Consider the following 18,686-nt stretch of genomic DNA (forward strand, 5'->3'; position numbering starts at 1 on the left):
CCAGGTCAACACCACCGGCCAACTGGTTGGGACCTGTCGGTGTTTGCTCTCCAGCTCAGTACACCAAGTCCACCTATTATCTACCTTCTATAGACCAGCTAACCATGATCTTACCTTCTTGCCCACATTTCTTGGAATGATTTTCAATGGTGTTGGCATGATGAGCATTGACTGGTCGGATCATCCTTGCCTTCCAGATATTCCACCATTGCCAACCATCCAATTGAAGTGTCCTTCTCTTCTAGTTCTTTCCCTGGACAATAGAAATATAAGTTATAATGAACCAGGGTACCACAATGTACTTGGAGATGCCACCCCTATTAGTCTAACCCGAGCCAAGTGAGGTGCTACAGTTGTACTTAGTGATGTTTCCAGTAGCAAACAATGTCACACTTGTGAAGGAAGAAGAAAAGCAACAGAAGCCAATCTATTATTCCAGCCATGTCTTGCTTGATGCAAAAACAAGGTATCCAATGATTGAGAAGTTAGCACTTGCACTAGTCATAGCAATGTGGAAGTTGAGGCCTTACTTCTAGGTGCATCCAATAACGGCGCTCACGAAGCAGCCACTAAAGGGGATTGACTGAGATTAAGTCCCATGATGTTGACTTTATTGAGACAGACCTTCCTAGCATTAGTGACTTGAGTAGGGATCTCAACCTCTTTGAGTAGAAAGACAAGGGATGCATCTCACCTACTTTCGTTGAGGTTGGAGAATTAACTCATCCTGTAATCGTCACAGAAAGTGAGAGTGGTCAACCTAGTCGAAATGTACCAACCAATGGGAGTATACGACTAGATGAACAGGAATCTCTCGCACATCAGAGCCTTCATGGATAGATTTTTCGTTATCACTTTGTGATTGAAGGAAAATATCTTATTTATGTTTCAAAAGATGAGAATGAGCATGCTTCTGTGCGGGAGGCACTCTTCTCACTTGTTTAGAAAACTTGGCAAATTGTTATGGATGAACTGAGTTCTATGAGTAAAAACCAGCAATAGGAGTTAGTTGACCTACCTCCTGGGTGTTAGACCATTGGAAACAAATGGCTTCTAAAAGTCAAATGCAAGGTGGATGGTTCAATTGACAAGTATAAGGCACGCCTTGTGATGAAGGGCTATACCCAAAGAGAGGGCATAGACTATGATGAGACATTCTCCCATGTGGTAAGAATTGCCTCAATCGCCTCATTCTAGACATTGTTGTAAAACTGAATTCAGAACTCTTTCAATTGGACGTTGAAACTACATTTCTCAATGAAAAACTAGATGAAAAGATCTTTATAGATCAACCAATTGATTTTGAGGTCAAAGGAAAAGAGCGCAAAGTCTACCATCTCAGACGTTCTATGTATGGCCTTAAACAATCGACTAGGCAGTGGTATGTGATATATGGATGGCATTCTATTGGCCAAGAATAACATGGAGATGATTGTTACCATTAAATATTGGTTGTCTTATACTTTTGAGATGAAGGACATGGGTGAAGCCAACTTTGTGTTAGGCATCAAGATTGTGAGGAATCGTCCTAGGAATTTTCTTGGATTGTCTCAAGAGACTTATATAAAGAAGATCTTGGAATGATTCCATCATGGAATGATTCCATATACACAACTCTAAGCCCATTGACACTCCCATAGACAAAGTGTGTACTTTGAGCCTTGATCAATGCCCTAAGACTGATGATAAAAAGAATCAAATGTCGAAAGTATCCTATGCCTTAGTGATAGGCAATCTGACGCACGCGATGATGTGCATATGCCCAGACATATGTTTTGCATTTGGCATGGTTAGTCGTTATCAGAGTAACCCTAGGACTAAACCACTTGCAAGCAGGGACATGGATCTTTCGATACCTTTGTGGATCCACTAATCTCATCTTACATATGTTGGTTTAGATTTGACATTGAGAGGTTATAGTGGTATTGATTGGGCTAGTGACAAAGATTGCACAAATCTACTTTGGGATATATGTTTGTCCTAGGAGGCAGGGTTGTATCTTAGAGCAATAAGAAGTAGACCTGCATCACCCTATCCACTATGGAGTCCGAGTACATAGCATCTTCGGTGGCCTTTTGGTTGAGGAGGTTCCTATAGCACCTTGGAGTTACTGCTCATTCAGGAAATGTAGTGATAGTACATTTAATAGTATGATAGCCTTAGCTTTCGTTAAGGACTTGATTGTGCAAGGCGAAGTTAATAGTTCCATGGGAAAGCCAAACACGTTAACCTCAAATATCACTACATTTGAGACTTGATTATGTAAGATGAAGTTATCCTGAAGCATATCTCCACGAGTAGCATGGTGGTTGATCCTTTGATTAAGACCATTATTCAAAGCATTTTTCTTACTCAGATTGGGAATCTAGGCCGTCATCTTGAATGTCTTGAATTTTGAGTTTGGACACTTCTTTTAGACATTATTTGTATCACTATTTGATTTATATATTTGACATATATTTCTTCTTGGGTGATCTGTGTGTGTACACATTCTTTTGTAAATATGTCATCAGGCTTGAATTGACTCAATCATATGGGTGATTCAACACTTGGCAATAGCAAGCATGATGAGCCAAATTCACCTTGGTGCTCAAATGTAGCGAGCAAGATGAAAAGATAACTTTTTAGCTAAGTGGATCCTTACTTAGAGCTAAGATGAGACATTTGTACGGTCGAACACCGAGTTACCATGTCTCAGTGTAGCCTACTTATAGCCGAGTGTGAGAATTTAGGCAGGCGTTGTGGTGGCGACTGGGCTGATTGACTCAAGTTAGGCACTTGATAGTGCGACTGAACTTAGAATCGTATGGTGTTCCTTTTATATTATGAGTGATATGCCCATCTTAGTGGGAGAAGCACCATAGCATACATTTGGTACTTATATGCTTTGTTGCAACCATTTGTGAGAGTGGCTGAATGGATCCCTACTTTGTCACTGTGCGAGCCACTTGGATCAAATTGAGTTGATCCTACGGATACCATCTACCTAGACCATGTCAAGAAGAGGATGCCCAATAATTCTACTTTGACGTGCTCCTTAAGATCATGGATGATGTGGTCTACTGGGATATAATTGGAAAGGTGGTTGGGAATAGTTAAATTGACATGTGGGCTCAGGGAAAGCTATACACCCTTGTCTTGTGGCTTATTGCTTAGGCGACTTGCCGTATTTGTGTTTTGACGTAGTCATGAGCACATTACATGTTTTGGGGTTAGCATTGCTCATCATAAGGGATTGAGAGTGTTGTATCTGGTGTAATTTGATTGTTTAAGGTACCTTAGATTATTTGTGAGTGATGTGCTATGTTGGTTAGATGGAAGCTTAATATAGCACTCCTACCTCCATACTATCTCATTGGGTCGCACGCTCCATTTCTTATATAATGAGATAGTTGACTTAATCTTAAAAGCTCTACCTCTCTCTCCTTATTCTCTTTTGCCTCTCCCAACTGGGAGAGATTGTCTCTGAGGATATCCATCAACATCCTTGGATTTGAGGGTGGACTGTGTGAAGGACTCCCTTCCCATAGCCTAGTGAGATTGTCGTACAAAGTACATCAAGGAACTACATTCCAGCCAGTATAGTAGCTTCCTCCTTCCATCATGATGATGATGATGAATCAAAGCCGCAATAAATGTAATTTCTCAACAAATGGCTCTAGAACTTCAGCTTCCTCTACAGGTGCAAAGGCCATGCAGATGCTAAGTTCTTGGACTGCTGCTCCATATTTCCTGTATCAAAGCCACCATTAATCGACTCCAAAATACAAACTGATAGGCAGGAATGAATCACCCTCAAAGACGAGATAAGACAAAATGAAAATTGTCCCTTTGGACATTGAAGTCCCATACCTTGTGTAAACAAGTATTTGCCTATTATAGTATAAAAGCATGCCATGGTCTCTCCATAGGGCCCAATTATGCTGTAGAATCAACAATCTTTTCGATGCCATGATCGCCAACCTAAAAAAATAGAAAACCTCAAGTTCAGCACCACATACACAGTAAATTATACTTTTCCAAAATACTTCTCTAGTCAAAAGTAGTATTTTCAACTTCATTATAGACATGCTGCAATAAGATGAAGTTTTTTTTTTATCCTACAGAGGTTGGAGAACTTTGGAATTGTAGACAACAATTGGTAAGACATTGGGTGGGTCAATGCCCCCACCCATCTCACTGGTCTTAAGTTCATCCCAGGGTGAGCATGCCATACGGGTGAGAAGTGTATCCAAAGTCGTAGAAAATTACACAGATGCCCCAGATGTCTAATGTACAGAAATGGAGCTTTGTGGAATTTTTGTAATTTGCACAACTTTGGACCAAACTTTTAACTCATATTCAGCTCAAAAGTGAGCAGGGTGATGGACTTATCACTCGCTAAATGGATTCAAGCAACTCTATTGTTGATTATCACATGGCAACTAGTGAATTGACTTAATGTACAAATTATCCCTTAGAAACACTAGCCCTGTCAAATAAATCAAAATGACAATTGTTATTCCAAAATTCCATGCTCAAGACTTCAACGAATAAAAGACTCGGTAGAAAAATGAAGGGGCAGTAACAAGATTCTCCCAAACATGAAATGGAGATATTTTGTTGTTTCGACTTCAAACAATTTAGGCACAAAGCACTAGGTATGCAAAACAAGTCAGCATCAATGACATGGCTTGGCTGCTTGGTCCAACATCCAACCCACTGCAAACAACAAGGGTTAACATCAAATTTGGACCCAAAATGGAAAAAGGCCAAGACTTGTCGCACATTGTTCGCAGTGGACATAATTTTTTTTCGATAAGTAATTTGTATGTATTAAGGAAAAAGAAAAAGAAAAATATAAAAATACAGATTAAGGCAACCCCTACAAACTTCTTTGGGCAGACCAAAAGAAAGGTTGAGAGGTCCCTAAAACAAACAGGACAAACCCTAAAACACAGTTCATCTAATATAAAAGGAAAAGATGCTATGAAAGAGATAAGTAGCCCAATCACGGGAGCGAAGAAAGTACGGAGCACTTTTAATGCGATGACTCTTCCACAGAAAGCTTCTCACTACTGGATGGGTTAGGTTTCTAAAGACTTCAGGGCCACCCTCCTCATATGACTCTGATGCTTCCTCTGAAAAATTCAAATGTATACCCTCTATATTATCAACTTGATGGGTCATCTCCTCACTGTGGTTTAACTCAACTTGATCTATCACCTACTCACTATGATTCAACTCTGTCACTTCCTCTAAAGAAATAATGGAATCTACAAGATTCTCAGCTCCCTTGAAATAAGTCGCATCTGCTACAGATTTGAGAGTCAAATCTTCAATCAACCTACCATTATCCTCTCCATTTGCCATGTCAATATTGTCTTTTTTAGGAATATTCTCCACTAGATTTTTTGAGGAAGGAAAAACCGTGGTCAAAAGATTAGTATAAGAGATTTCCTTGGCTGAGTCACCCCCCTTTTGCTTAATAAAGTATGTTGACTTTGCCACCTCATCATCTAGCCGACCTTCAATGTCAAGAGAATCCTGGATGAGGTTGAAATTGGAGAAAATATCTCATCCCTTAGTGCGTTCCATGGCCTCCGACACTTCTTCATTAGATTTGAATTCTTACTAACTTTGTCCTCCAAATTCAAATCCTGCGCTTCCTCCCCTAATTTTTCTCCATCAAACTCCTCATTTTCTCCAAAGAGGGAACCAACATATCTTGATGAGGAAGTTCCTCCTCATTTGAAAATGTCCCCATCAATTCCCCATTATTTACGCCAATAATATATGGAATAATTGCCAACTCACCTTCCTCCAAATCCTCCTCCCTATTTGCTAGCAAGATATCCTTATTGCACACCAAAATATTCTCCTCCTCAATCGCCAACACATTTAAGTAAACCAAGTTGAAACCCGAATCTACCTCAGCAATATACTGACCTTCCAAATCTTCTTCCTCATAAATCTCATCCTCCTCATCCTCAGCCAATGACTCTTTTGAAACTAAAATTGGCACCTCTTTGGCCAACCCTTCAAGGAGAGAGAAAGCATTAACACGGGTAACTGATTCCTCTTTGTTTAGAATCTTTTTACCCCTAAATCTACCATTAATGAATCCTTCCTTATCTACTCCACTTTTTTCAAAATTCAAACTTGAATTTCAACTCTGGATAATTGTAGGGCTGGATTCCTTACTCAGGTCACTATTCTTGTGCAAAGAAGGTCCACTATTCTCAGCCGACAGTGTAGGCTCTCCACCATCTTCCTTCTTTCTCCAAGCTGGTTTTGTTTTCTGATTTTGTTGAACCACCGGAGCTCCACCACAATGTTCCTCTAAATGGCCAAAAAAATTGCAGACATTGTATCTAGGAGGCTTCCAATCATATCTAATCTCCTGATTAAAAATGTGACCTTCTTCATCCTTAATAGCTACAACAGAAGGTAGTTCTTCAGAAGCATTAACTTCAACACACAACCTTGTAAAAGATAATCTCTCCAATGTTTTGGTCCTCACATCTAAAGAAATTGGATACCCAATAACACTCCCGATAGCACTTAATGCCTCTGGAGACCAGAAATGAAAGGGAAGATTGGGTAAAGTAATCCACACCGGGATAGAGGTTAAAGTAATCTGCCCTAACGATACCTCTTGCTCCAAGAGCAAAGAACAAGAGGCTTACGCTGAACATACCACGGACCTCCTTCCAAGACTTTATCTCTATCTTCTTGCAAGTTAAATCGGAAGATGAATACACCACTTTCAAGTAGATTTATCTCAACATTACCTGAAATCTTCCACTTCTTGAGAAGAAACTCCTTCGTGTAATGAAAAGGTGGTCTCTTCCCTATGAAATGCCCTACAAGAGCATTTTTCCATCTGCTAATCTGTCCTCTAACAGCTTCAGCAAGACAATTAGCAACCTTTTGATCATCTACCATGACCGGATCAATGAACTTGAGTTGAAAACCCTCCTTATTCTTCCATACATTCGGTGAGAATAAAGAAGCAAAAGGAATTCCATTGACAGCATCCATCTTTCCCATAGATGACTCTCCATTCTCCCAGTAGGAATCTCTGAAAGTATGGACAGAGAAACTCCTTCCTTCTCACCACCAGGAGCCACACCTCCTTGCACCACATAGCGCTCACTAGAATCTTCTTTAGAAGTCTACAAAGCTGATATGGATAGAGAAGGACCAATAGCCAAAGCTATTGGCCATGCATCCCCCCTTCTTCCTCTACTGTTCTTTGTCTACAATTCCCTTCTCCTGTTGAGTCAAGTCACTTGACCCTCTTTGTACAATGGACATAATTGAACGGCTAAGAAAGATGTTTGTTGACAAAAAGCTTAGTAAAGTTGAGTTGTACAACAATAATATAGGTGGAGCTCTTTTGGTAAGAAAGCACTATAAAAAAAGAAAAATGTGGGTCCAAAAGAAAGTTCCCATTTTCATCATTCATTTAAGTTTGATGAGAAAATGTCCTGCACGGTTCCTTCTAAACCAAGTCCCTCATCTCATCTGATCGCTAGAGGAAAGTCATCAAAATGGTGAGATTTATCTTCATTCATCAATAAAAGTGACTAAAAAGTGCAGGAATATTAATAATCAATTCCCTCTTATCATATTATACAAAATTTTAACATTCTTTTCATATTTCAAAATTATTTATTTATTCCTTTCTGGCAGCCAAGAGAAGATGACACATTGAGACATTAGATTTTTATCTTTTAGCATTCTTCTATTTTGCTCTATTTTCTTGGGCCTTTTGTCTTTCTTTTCTTTTCTTCTATTTTTTGAATGAATGAGCATAAGCCTACAGCTATGTTTCATTTGACTAGAATAAAAGGAAAAGGAGGGAGGGGGAGGTGACGCTGGAAGAATAAGAAAGGATAAGAGGAGAAGTAAAGAAATATCGAAAGAGAAAAATTAGATGTTATCCAATCATGTAAATTTATCTAGATACTGTTAGTAAAGGAAACAAGATTTAAAAAAAATAATAATAAAAATACTTCAACTAAAATAGAAAAAGAGAAATTATTAAGCAGAAACAATCTAAAGGAGGGAATGAAGCATGAATTAGAAATTGTAGACAATCGTGTTAGACATTATTTTGGCTAAATGAACACAGGAAAAGAGGGAATTTTCTATATGACTAGTGACTACACAGCTGCCCTTCTCTATCTGCCTTTTTCTGGCTTGCTAATCACAAATTAAGAGAATTTGTCCCCAAACCCTATTTGACATTACAGGACCTAAGGAGCTTTTTCGTTTCTTTGGGGATGAATAACCCAATGAACTTCATCCAGCAGTGCCCAATAAGAGAACCCTAATGTGTATGACAAAACAAAACTGCTGAGAAGTTTTTGTAATCCATCTTCTTTCTCCATAGTTGTCAAGGCGTCACCTAGGAGTCCAAGATACTTAGTGTCCTTGGACGCCTTGGTCATCTAAGCAGATGCCTTGATCACCTTATTGGTGTCACCGTGCGCCTAGACACCCTCCAACACCTTAGGTAGCCTAGAAAACATGAAAACTATGGTCTACTCACAATCCCAACCCCAAGCCCACTTAATCACTCTATCCAGGTAAATGTATATGGCTCCCCCCCTCCTCTAATGGATCCTTCTCCTTTGCCTCCGCTTGGTCCTTCATCCGCATCCCGTCTCCGGTTGTTCCCTGGCATAAGGTGGTCTGGTTTAAAGGCCACATTCCCCGCCATAGCTTTACTCTTTGGCATTGCCTAACCAGCTGTCTCCCTAGCCAGTCCTTTCTCATTCACCGCAACATCCCGGCCAACCCCTCTTGCTGCCTTTGTCTCCATAGTATTGAGGATATCCCCCATCTCTTCTTCTCCTGCCCCTTGTCCTCCCTTATTTGGAAAACTGTTCTTTCCAAATGCTGGCCGGCTAGGAGAACCATTCTCCCTTTTGACAGATAATGGAATTGGATCGACATGACCTTCCCTAGCTCTTCCATTGGTGACACCATTGGGAAATTGGTTTTTGTGCTACTATTAATCATCTTTAGAAGGAGAGAAACATAACCCTAACCATTCGTCATCTAGGAATTTAAATACTCAAACCACGAAATTAAAAAGTAAATAACCGAAAGTAAAAGTGCTGAAAAGTAAATAGATAAAATAAAAAGGGAATAAAACTAGAGAGAGGCACACAAGTAGATACCTCTACTTAGCCCTAGGAATGCACCATAAATAATATGAGCTTTCCTACTTGACCAAAGAGTACTCTTACAAGGGCTTTTCTACTTGGATTTAGGGGAAGGGATGCAATATAAATAATCAAAATAAAAGGGTGGTTCCATGGCTAGAGAGGGGCAAACACAACATATGCATCTAGCTAAGGACCTTGGGGGACACAACTGAGGAAATTGAAAATTGGAATTGAAATTGAAAAAAATGACCTAACCAATATATTCTTCTCCTCTTGGTAATGAATTATTTATTCATCCAAAATAAAATCACTCTATCCACACTAAACTAGATCTACTTTTGCAAAAGACAATTGTTAAAGCTCTAGGGGCAATTTCGTCATATAGGGCTAAGTAGTCTGCCCTATTTTTTTTATTTACTCTTTACTTATGTATTAAGTAGGTTAGGGGTATTTCTGTCCCCTAACTTATACCTCTTATTTGGAATTATATATAGATGTGGAGTGAGCAGCTTGCGATAGGACACAATTCACTATCGCAGGCCACCTCCAACACAAAAGTTTGGTAGTCTCTCTCTTTCTCCTTTTCTTCTTCTTCTTCTTCTTCTTCTTCTCTCTCTCTCTCTCTCTCTTCCTATTTGTTTTCTGTTGGTTTGATTACTTAGATTCTGGTTTGTAACATGGTATCAGAGCCTTATTAATCAAATCAAGGGTTTTTCTTTTCCCTTCTGCTGATTTCGATTCTTGTTTCACACTCTTGTGGTATGTAGCCACCTATTGCTATCTATACAATACATTAAGCTCCCTTTTCCATTGATGGAGTGCTTTTATGTTGTCTTCTTGATTATCTACGACTGCTAGGTTGGAGATCTCCCTACCCTAATATCAATTTTCCTCCCATACAGGAAAAATCAATTACTTATAGGTTTTTTTCCCTTAATCGATTGTGTTGCTTTTATTTGGTGTATGCGGCTGCTTTGTGGGATATATTTGGCACTTTTATTGTGGTTGCTAGTCTTCGTACGTTATAATCATTTGGTATATAACTCTAGAAGGATTTCTATTCCCTTAGTCGATGCCCCATCAAAACCCTGAGAAATCGATTTCTCCATGGGACTGATTTAGGGTCTTCACTGCTACTTGGGAGATTATCTATTGCTGGTTTGTTCTTCCACCTCTACTCTACCATCAATCTGGTATGATTTATAGTTGATTATTTGGACTCTATGCTACCATCATATTACCTATCAAGGAATGTCAAGGGTCACATACTTACACTTGCTAATAACTTCTCACGTCTTCAGCGAATTGATTCTCCTGGCAAATCTGACACCTCCTCCAAGAATAACTCTGCTTTTACTGCTACTTGTGGTCGTGGTCATGATCGTGATTGTGGCCGTGGCATTGGGGAAGGTCGTGATAGTGGTGGTTGAGGTACTAGAGACCGTGCCAATTGACGGTGCATTCATTATGGGAAACCCAACCATACGGTTGATACATGTTAGGCCAAGTATGGAAAAAAAAGAATGGGCAATCTAATTGGTCAAGCATGCAGTGTCTAATGGTGGTAGTTATACAGTATCCACTGGTGATTCTACACCAGGACCCTTTCTAGGTGGCAATTCCTTTATAGCTTCTTCACATGATGATATTACTCAGACATTAGGGTAGTTATAAAGTCTTGAGGCATCCAATGGTACATCTTCTGGGCCTTCCTTGTCTGCTACTTTAGCTCATGCAGGTACACCTTTTTTCTTTACTACTATTTCTACTCCTGGATCATCGACTCCGAGGCCTCTACCCATATAGGTAAGTCTTCCTTGTTTACATCCTTTAATAATTCTCATTCCTCATCTGATATACTTAAAAATGGGTCTTCCGCCCCAATTTTTGGTTATGATATAGTTTCTCCCACCTCTTCTCTTAGTCTTTCCTCTATGTTACATATTCCTAGGTTTACACCAAGCCTTCTGTCTATTAGTCAACTAACAAAATCTTTAAACTATTCTGTGGCATTTTTCCCCACTCATTGTGTCTTTCAAGTTCTTCACAAGAGGAAGACGATTGGTATAGGATGTGAAAAAGGATTATACTACCTCAACTGTGGTGTTCCTGCTTCCATTGCTGGTCACTCTGTTAGTGGTGTGACTCCCTTCTAGTGGCATTATCATTTAGGTCATTTGTCTTTAACTAGATTAAAATTGTTATTTCCTACTTACAAGTCTGTGTCTAGGTGTGAAGCCTGCAAGTTAGGAAAGGACCATTATGTGTCTTTTCTTTCTTATTCTGTGGCTCGTAATCTATCTTTATTTCCATTAGTCCATTTCAACATATAGGGTCCTTGTCGTGTCACGAACAAGCATGATTTTCTATATTTTGTTGCTTTTGTGGACCATCATTCCCATCTCATATGGTTGTACCTCTTAAAGGGTTGTTCAAAGTTTTTGTCAGTTTTCAAAAATTTTCATAATGAAATAAACTCTTAATTTGGCACTTCTATTAAAGTTTTTCCCTCTGACAATGCTTTAGAATATGTTCAATATGAGATTTCAAAATTTTGTGTTGCCCATAGTATGATTCACCAGACCAGTTGATCTTACACTCCACAACAAAATGGAGTGGCAGAATGGAAAAATAGACACCTTTTGAGTATAGAGGGTGGAACTGTAACATCCTGAAACTGGAAGCAACTGAGCTCGGTATTATAGCGTAGTTGGTATAAGAAAGTAGGCTGCTCTACTGTGGATCCATATGTACAGAAGTAGGCTGCTCTGTTGTGTATGAGTTGTATGATTATGTGGTCATATGGTATGTATTAATCATTTAGGAAATTAATCAATCTATTCATTTCATAGGAAATTTCTCAAATGCCGAAGCATACGTATCCCTAAGATGACCCATAACTGTGGAAGTACAGTCGCACCACGAGGGAAAATATTAACCCTTCACATGAATCTGAATATGAGGGTGAAGATATGCTAATAGATGCATCACCTATGCCACCACTTGCACCACCTATGATGACAACTCAAGATGTGGTTTCCATGGTCAGTGGTGTGAAGCAAGGCATCCAGCAAAGCCTTCAACAACAACAAAGAGAAGTCCAATAGCAACAAAGGGCCATGATGACTGAGATAGCTACATCTATCTGTTCTAGAGAGACTTATGGTACAAGCCTATTATGCAGCCTACACTATCTGCTCCTACACCACCTATTGCACTAAGACTTCCAACACCGGCACAACCAACCAATGGTCAGTCATCTCAGGCAATACCAGTACTAGTGACACCCCGTAGGCAGCATTCAGCAGAGACCCAACCAGTTGCACCAGTGTGGACAACTAAGTTAATGGAGAAATTTCAGAAGTACCAACCCCCTTACTTTAGTGGAGTAACTCAAGACCCGTTGGCACCAGTTAAATGGATAGAGGGTGTCGAGAAAGATTTTACAATGTTAGGGTGCACAAATGAACAAAAGATTTTATGTGCCACTAATCAACTGCAGGATGAAGCATATGCTTGGTGGAAGGCCAGAAGACCTATATTGTTGGCCACTTATCCCAACCCAACTTGGGATCAGTTTGTTGAAGTTTTATATGGGAATTATTTCTCTAAGAGTGTCAAAGAAAGGAAAGAGGTAGAATTTATGGCTTTGATACAAGGATCAAAATCTATCCTTGAGTATCAACAACAGTTTAAGGCTTTGTATTATTTTGCACTAGATCACATGAAGACTGATAGAGCCAAAGCCAAGAAATTTGAGAAGAGTTTGAGGACTAGTATTGGAACACTGCTGATTGCACATCATATTCAGAACTATGCAAGGTGGTTCAAACAGCGAAGTCCATAAAAGAGAAACAAAGAGAAAATTATCACGCTCAGGAAACAAGGAGAGCAGACACACCATCTGGTGGCAGAGGTTTCACTAGAATAGTTGAAATACCCTCCACTACTCCAACTGCACCACAAATTAGTATACCAAAAGTTGGCCAAGTATCACAATAGCCTAGGCCAATAGTAGTGGTACTTCAACAAATGGGTTCACCTCAGTACTTTCGTAATCAATTTGGACATATGGCTAGATCATGCTTACAAGCAAAGCAGTGTTATATATGTAATCAATTTGGGTATATGGCCAAGTATTGCTCTCAGAAGATGTCAAAAGACTCATATATGAATCCCTCAATATCAAATACTAGCCATCTGGTTCATATGCAATAGGGTATCGGAACGCAAGGAGGGGTTTTTGCAAATGATAGCGGAAGGAGCCAAGACTACATCTGAGGTAGTCATTGGTATGTTGTTGATATGGATGAAATTTTCATATGCATTGTTGAATACCTAGTGCATCTCATTTATTTGACACTCTCATGTGCATGATTGAATTTTATGCATCACTTTGTTGTATCACTCTTGCCTGTTGCTAAACTGCATAAGTTAAAGAGTTTGGAACACAAGTTGATAGTTGGCATCTTAGTAGTAGGGATACAAGTTACCATCTTCCATCCACATACTTGGACGAGACTTGATAATTCAATTGAGAAAGTTAGACATGAAGAAGATCGATGGTTATGTTGGATATAGAGTGGCTACCCACCTACAAAACTTATGTGCAATGTGCGGACTTACTTCCCAAGAAAGGTGAAGAAGGCTAAAAAGGTGGTGATGTTGGCACCTTAGGTGAAAGAAAATGTTAGAAAAATGTTGTGAAGCATACCTGGACTTCGCTATGCCCTAAGCATAAAAGCTACACCATCTGTGTAAAATTTTAGAAATAAGGATAGAGTGGTGTCAATGTCATGATATATTAATTCCAATTGACAATGCATAAATAATATCATACAATGATTCCTGACACGATCCTTTGCTTTATTGACTGTCCTTGAGTTGTGAAAATGGGCAAGCAAGATGAGTTCATCTGCAGTTATCATAAATTGGGAGTGGTATTCAATGGAAACCTCAGCTGTAAGTGCTAAAAAGGTAGATGAAGTAGTAAGAGTGTCCTCCTTATAAAGAAGTGAGAATGGTAATGAGAAGCTGATACCTAAAGTGTTGTACCACCCAATAGATCCGACATTGCTATTGGATCAAAACGACAAGGTCAGTATCGAGAATGTGGAATAGTGAGAATGATAACAAATCTAAGTGAGTAGACCTGAGAACAAGTTGAATGGGTGATTTAAAGGTTAAAAAAAATCTTATGAAGTAAGAATGTGAGGAAACATTATGGGCCATTGAGGATCTGGATTATAAGATCAATTAATAAATATCTGAGTATGTGAGGAAAGTCTATGACAGTTAAAACATGATATCTGAAATTGTGAAGACTTAAATTTTAAATTAGAGTGAACTGTGGATTATAGGACATTGGTGGAAGATTGGGAATACTCAGCAAGATCTAATGTAGTGAAAGGTCAAGTAGTGAGAATGGGGGTATGGTTTGATTGCATAAGAGGAGATTGAAAAATAAAAATAAATAACTAACAAATAATACACTAAGTATGTGTATATGTACAGTGAAGTGAAGCCGGAAGCCCGAAAATTGTGAAGCCAAGTAAATGATGGGATATTATCTTGGATATTTGATGGAAGCTTTAAAATAAAAATAAAACTAAGGGGCATATACTATAATATGACTAATAGTTTGACTTTAGAGAAATAATATGGAAATGGAATCCACAGGTATGGTTCTCATAGAGTGAAGAGAGTGAAATTGTGGATTGGATTAGTTAATACAGAACTGGTGTGAAGTTCTAGGATTATGTAAATCTGTATAGAGATCAGATCCGAGTACCTTGGTAAAGATACATAGGCAAAATCGAAATAATATTTGTATGTGCAAAGACATAACATGGTTGATATTGGAAAGTAGGAAGTAGAGTAGTCTGTTGATTTCTCAGTTCTCGAGGAACTAAGGTTATGAATAGATAAGGGACCAGTATGGCCTATGGGTGTGTTAATGTGTGGCTGATATCAGCCAGTATTACCAAGACATGTGGCCTTGTTAGCAACACTGAGTGGAAATTCAATGTTGCAACTCAATGTATAAGAGTGATGTTAGAATAAACGGGATTGACCATCGATGATGAATAGCCTTACAGAGGGGAGAATTGTAATGCTCTGAAACTGGAAGCAGCTAAGCTTGGTGTTATAGCCTAGTTGTTATAAGAAAGTAGGATGCTTTGCTTTGGATCCATATGTATAGAAGTAAGAGAGAATTTGGCTGATTCATTGGCCAAGGAAGGAGCATAGAATAGCTCAAATAAATGTGGGACCAGTTCCACATTGAGTGGACTCATAAGCCCAAAAGATGGTACAGTCGATGAACTGAAAAGGCTGTAATCGGTAGGTCACCCAGCTGCCAACCGGCCTGTCGGTTGGCAGAATGAAGGAAAATGGGCTATCCTATGTGGGGCCCACATCCCTACACCCAAGAGCCTCACACTTACCCAGTATGTAGAGGTCCCAATACTGACCAAGTCCAACCTAATAGGTCAGTATTTGGTGGGGTCCATCAATGGGAATTTAGATTAAATTAGTTTGTGTTTAAAAAAAAAAAAACAAGTTTTAGAATTAATTTCAGTTTGGGCTGGTTCAGCCAAATGGGCCCTAAGGACCCTTAGTGCTGAACCATATAAACCTAAACCTAGCTACTGTTCACCATTTCACATATCATTTGTTTGGGGAGGAGAGGAGAAGAAACAAAGAAGAAGAAGAGGGGGTTGTTGCACTTGGGCTGTAGCTAACTTTGCTGCTGCTGCTGCATCCTCTTATGATGCTGCTGTTTTTGGTGCAAGCAAAAGCCACATGATGATGCCATCTTGCTGGGGGCTGCTACTGATTCAAGCTTGGAAGGTTGTTACTACTTGGCTGTATAAACAATCGATGTCGCACACAGCTGGGATGAAATGCTAGAACCTTCTTGTTGTTGTACACACACTTAAGAAGATAAAATTTTGCCACCTTAATTGCTGTACAGTATTTCTATTGAGTAAGAATAAAATTTAGCTTGGTTTCCAAGCATGTAGCTACCCAGAACTGGGAAATTTGGACTGTAAGCAAAGGAATTGGGATGATTTCTACTGTAGGGACTAAATTAGTAATTATGTTTTCTATACATATATTTTCAGTAGTGTATAGACCTACATCCACCCATAAATTGGGTTTGAGCTTAGAAAGTTAGCGAACAGGCTCCCAGAGCTAAATTTGCCATCCCAGGGAAGAAATTGGGGAATTTAATAGGGCAGAATTTTTATTACTGTAAATAGGGGTTTTAGAGACTGTATAATGGCCTTAGAGGCATTAGGAGACCCTCCCCATGCTGCGATGGACAATAGCCCTCAGCCACATGCAGCCCAAGTGAAGGAAACCAGCCAGACAGCCTGTAGGGTTGCTGAAAATGCTGCTGAAATCAACCCACCGGTTGATTAAGCGGCCAATCGATCGGTACCTGCTGGTTGGGTTTTTTAAGGCTGGTCAACCCCTGTTTTGGCTGAATTATACCCTACCCCTTGTGGGTTATGTTCCCGACCTTTTTACCCAAATTAACCCTATGAGTAGGGGTAGTTCGGGGGCATTTTTCGAGACTTTAAATTGGGTCAGTACATGGACTGTTGGGAGTCATTTTGGGTTCAGCAATGAACATATATATAGTCATAGTAGGTGTCATTAAATGTTTAACATAATGATACATATTGGTTAGGAACCTAAAAATTATCGAGCGAGGACACACAATTGATTGTGAGGGATCCTATCATACACTATGATTGGGTACTGAGGTGAGTGGGTGTTTGATTTATTTTACGGAATGTTTCTATATTCTTAATTCTGCATGCTCATGTGTAATGTGGTTGAATACTTGTTTTGGATGTATTTTATATAAAATTATATATATTGCACATGTGGCATGGTTTAACCGAGATTGTTGTGATCGTGGTTCTGTGGATGTGTAGTAATGCAGTTGAGTGGTAATGGTTGTAACATCAATGGTCTGAGGCATGGTGTGACCAATGAAGGATTCCTTACCATGGGCTCAAAGATCGGTATTACAGTTATGGTCACTTGTATGATTGGGTGCTATTGATTGCTATGAATGCACGTAGAATGCTTCCACAAAAAAAAAAAAAAAAAATGCATGTAGAATGCATATGGTTAGGATTCAGGTGCTACACCCCTTTCCAGTAAGGGGTTAGGTACTGGCTAATCCCAAGGGGTGGTATATTTTTTAGAATACCATCCGCAGTACGACGTACTATACTCAGAGTCAGATGTAGCACAGGTGACCGATGGGTTTTTCGGGACCGTGGCTGTTAGGGGTTACTCATTAGGGGTTTGTAGGGTGACCGATGGGTTTTTCAGGACTTTCAGGCTCCTGACTCTCAACTAGCTTGTATCACTAGGTAACCGATGGGTTTTCTAGGACCAGGGATACTACCAATGTTGCAGTAGCACTATGACCTTATCTTGGACTTAGTAATTGTTTGCTAGGTAATGTGTGTTAAAACTAGATCATGAGCATCATATGATTTGCTTGGGATTGCATTGCATCATTTGTTGCGCGTGCTTGCATGCACACCCCTCACTAAGCTTGTGACGTTCACCCCTTATGGATTTATATTTTTAGATGTTTTAGAGTCGACGCTGAGGCAGGATTGGACATCAATGGCGGTTGAGGCATATGTCTGCGAGACACTAGGACGTTGATGGACTTCACTTCTGTTATTTCACTTATTCCTTTTTATGTAAATATTTATGAAATGTGTAGTAAGTAGTATTGTAACCTATGGTTGTTTATAGATATAAAAATTGTATAATGTAATTTATCATTTTAGTACATCACCAATGGTAATTGTATGATTTTATTAGCGTACTCTGATTTTAATTATGATCTTGTTGGCAGTTGTGAAATTAAGGTACTGCATCTATGATCCTGGAGGGTTACGCTGATTGGATGTGGGTGTCCAGTGCCACATACCTTGGCCAAATTAAAGCAAGGTGTGACAATAGATGACGAAGAATAAGAAAGAGGAGGTATAGGAAATATTGGAGATGGACATTGAAGGAATTGAGGGGAAGAAGGCAGGAGGGAGACTGAGAGCTTAGCCTTGTCCCAAAGAAAACAAATATGCCTATTAGGATGATGAGAATGGTTGGAAATGAAAAACCAAGCTAGGACAATGGTGGAGGCAACCCGAGAAATAGAGGATTCTTTAATATGCATTTCAAGCAAGCAACAAAAGGCAGGCCGAAGATCTTTTATAAGCAAATAGACAACAACATGCTTTTGAGGGGAGTTCAAACCCCTAAGGTTCAAGACAAGGCCTTGAGACATCAGGCAAGATTAGAGGGAGGCAACGAATGCTCAAGGAGGAGGAGCTAGTCAAACTAATGGGAGGTCGAGAATTATTACGGCGGTGAAGGAGTGAGGAGGAAGGAAATGGTGGATGGCTGAAGCAGATCATGAGTGATGGACAAAGGCTTAAGATAGGCCACACGGGGTAACCTGGTGGACATAGCAGCAGATTTTGA

General features: G+C 39.5%; 1 protein-coding gene across 1 annotated transcript in view; it reads right to left on the minus strand.

The window, feature by feature from the left end:
- Positions 1–3,421: 3,421 nt before the first annotated feature.
- The window catches only part of LOC122061022, a 64,246-nt gene continuing 48,981 nt past the window's right edge, over positions 3,422–18,686 (minus strand). Inside the window, exons 6-7 of the mRNA XM_042624178.1 lie at positions 3,853–3,963; positions 3,422–3,732 (exon numbers count right to left, since the gene is read on the minus strand). Coding sequence (XP_042480112.1) covers positions 3,621–3,732; positions 3,853–3,963 — 223 coding nt within the window. The 3' untranslated portion in view covers positions 3,422–3,620. The remainder of the gene's footprint in view (positions 3,733–3,852; positions 3,964–18,686) is intronic.

The sequence above is a fragment of the Macadamia integrifolia genome, chromosome 14, assembly GCF_013358625.1.
Source record: "Macadamia integrifolia cultivar HAES 741 chromosome 14, SCU_Mint_v3, whole genome shotgun sequence".
Lineage (NCBI taxonomy): Eukaryota > Viridiplantae > Streptophyta > Magnoliopsida > Proteales > Proteaceae > Macadamia > Macadamia integrifolia.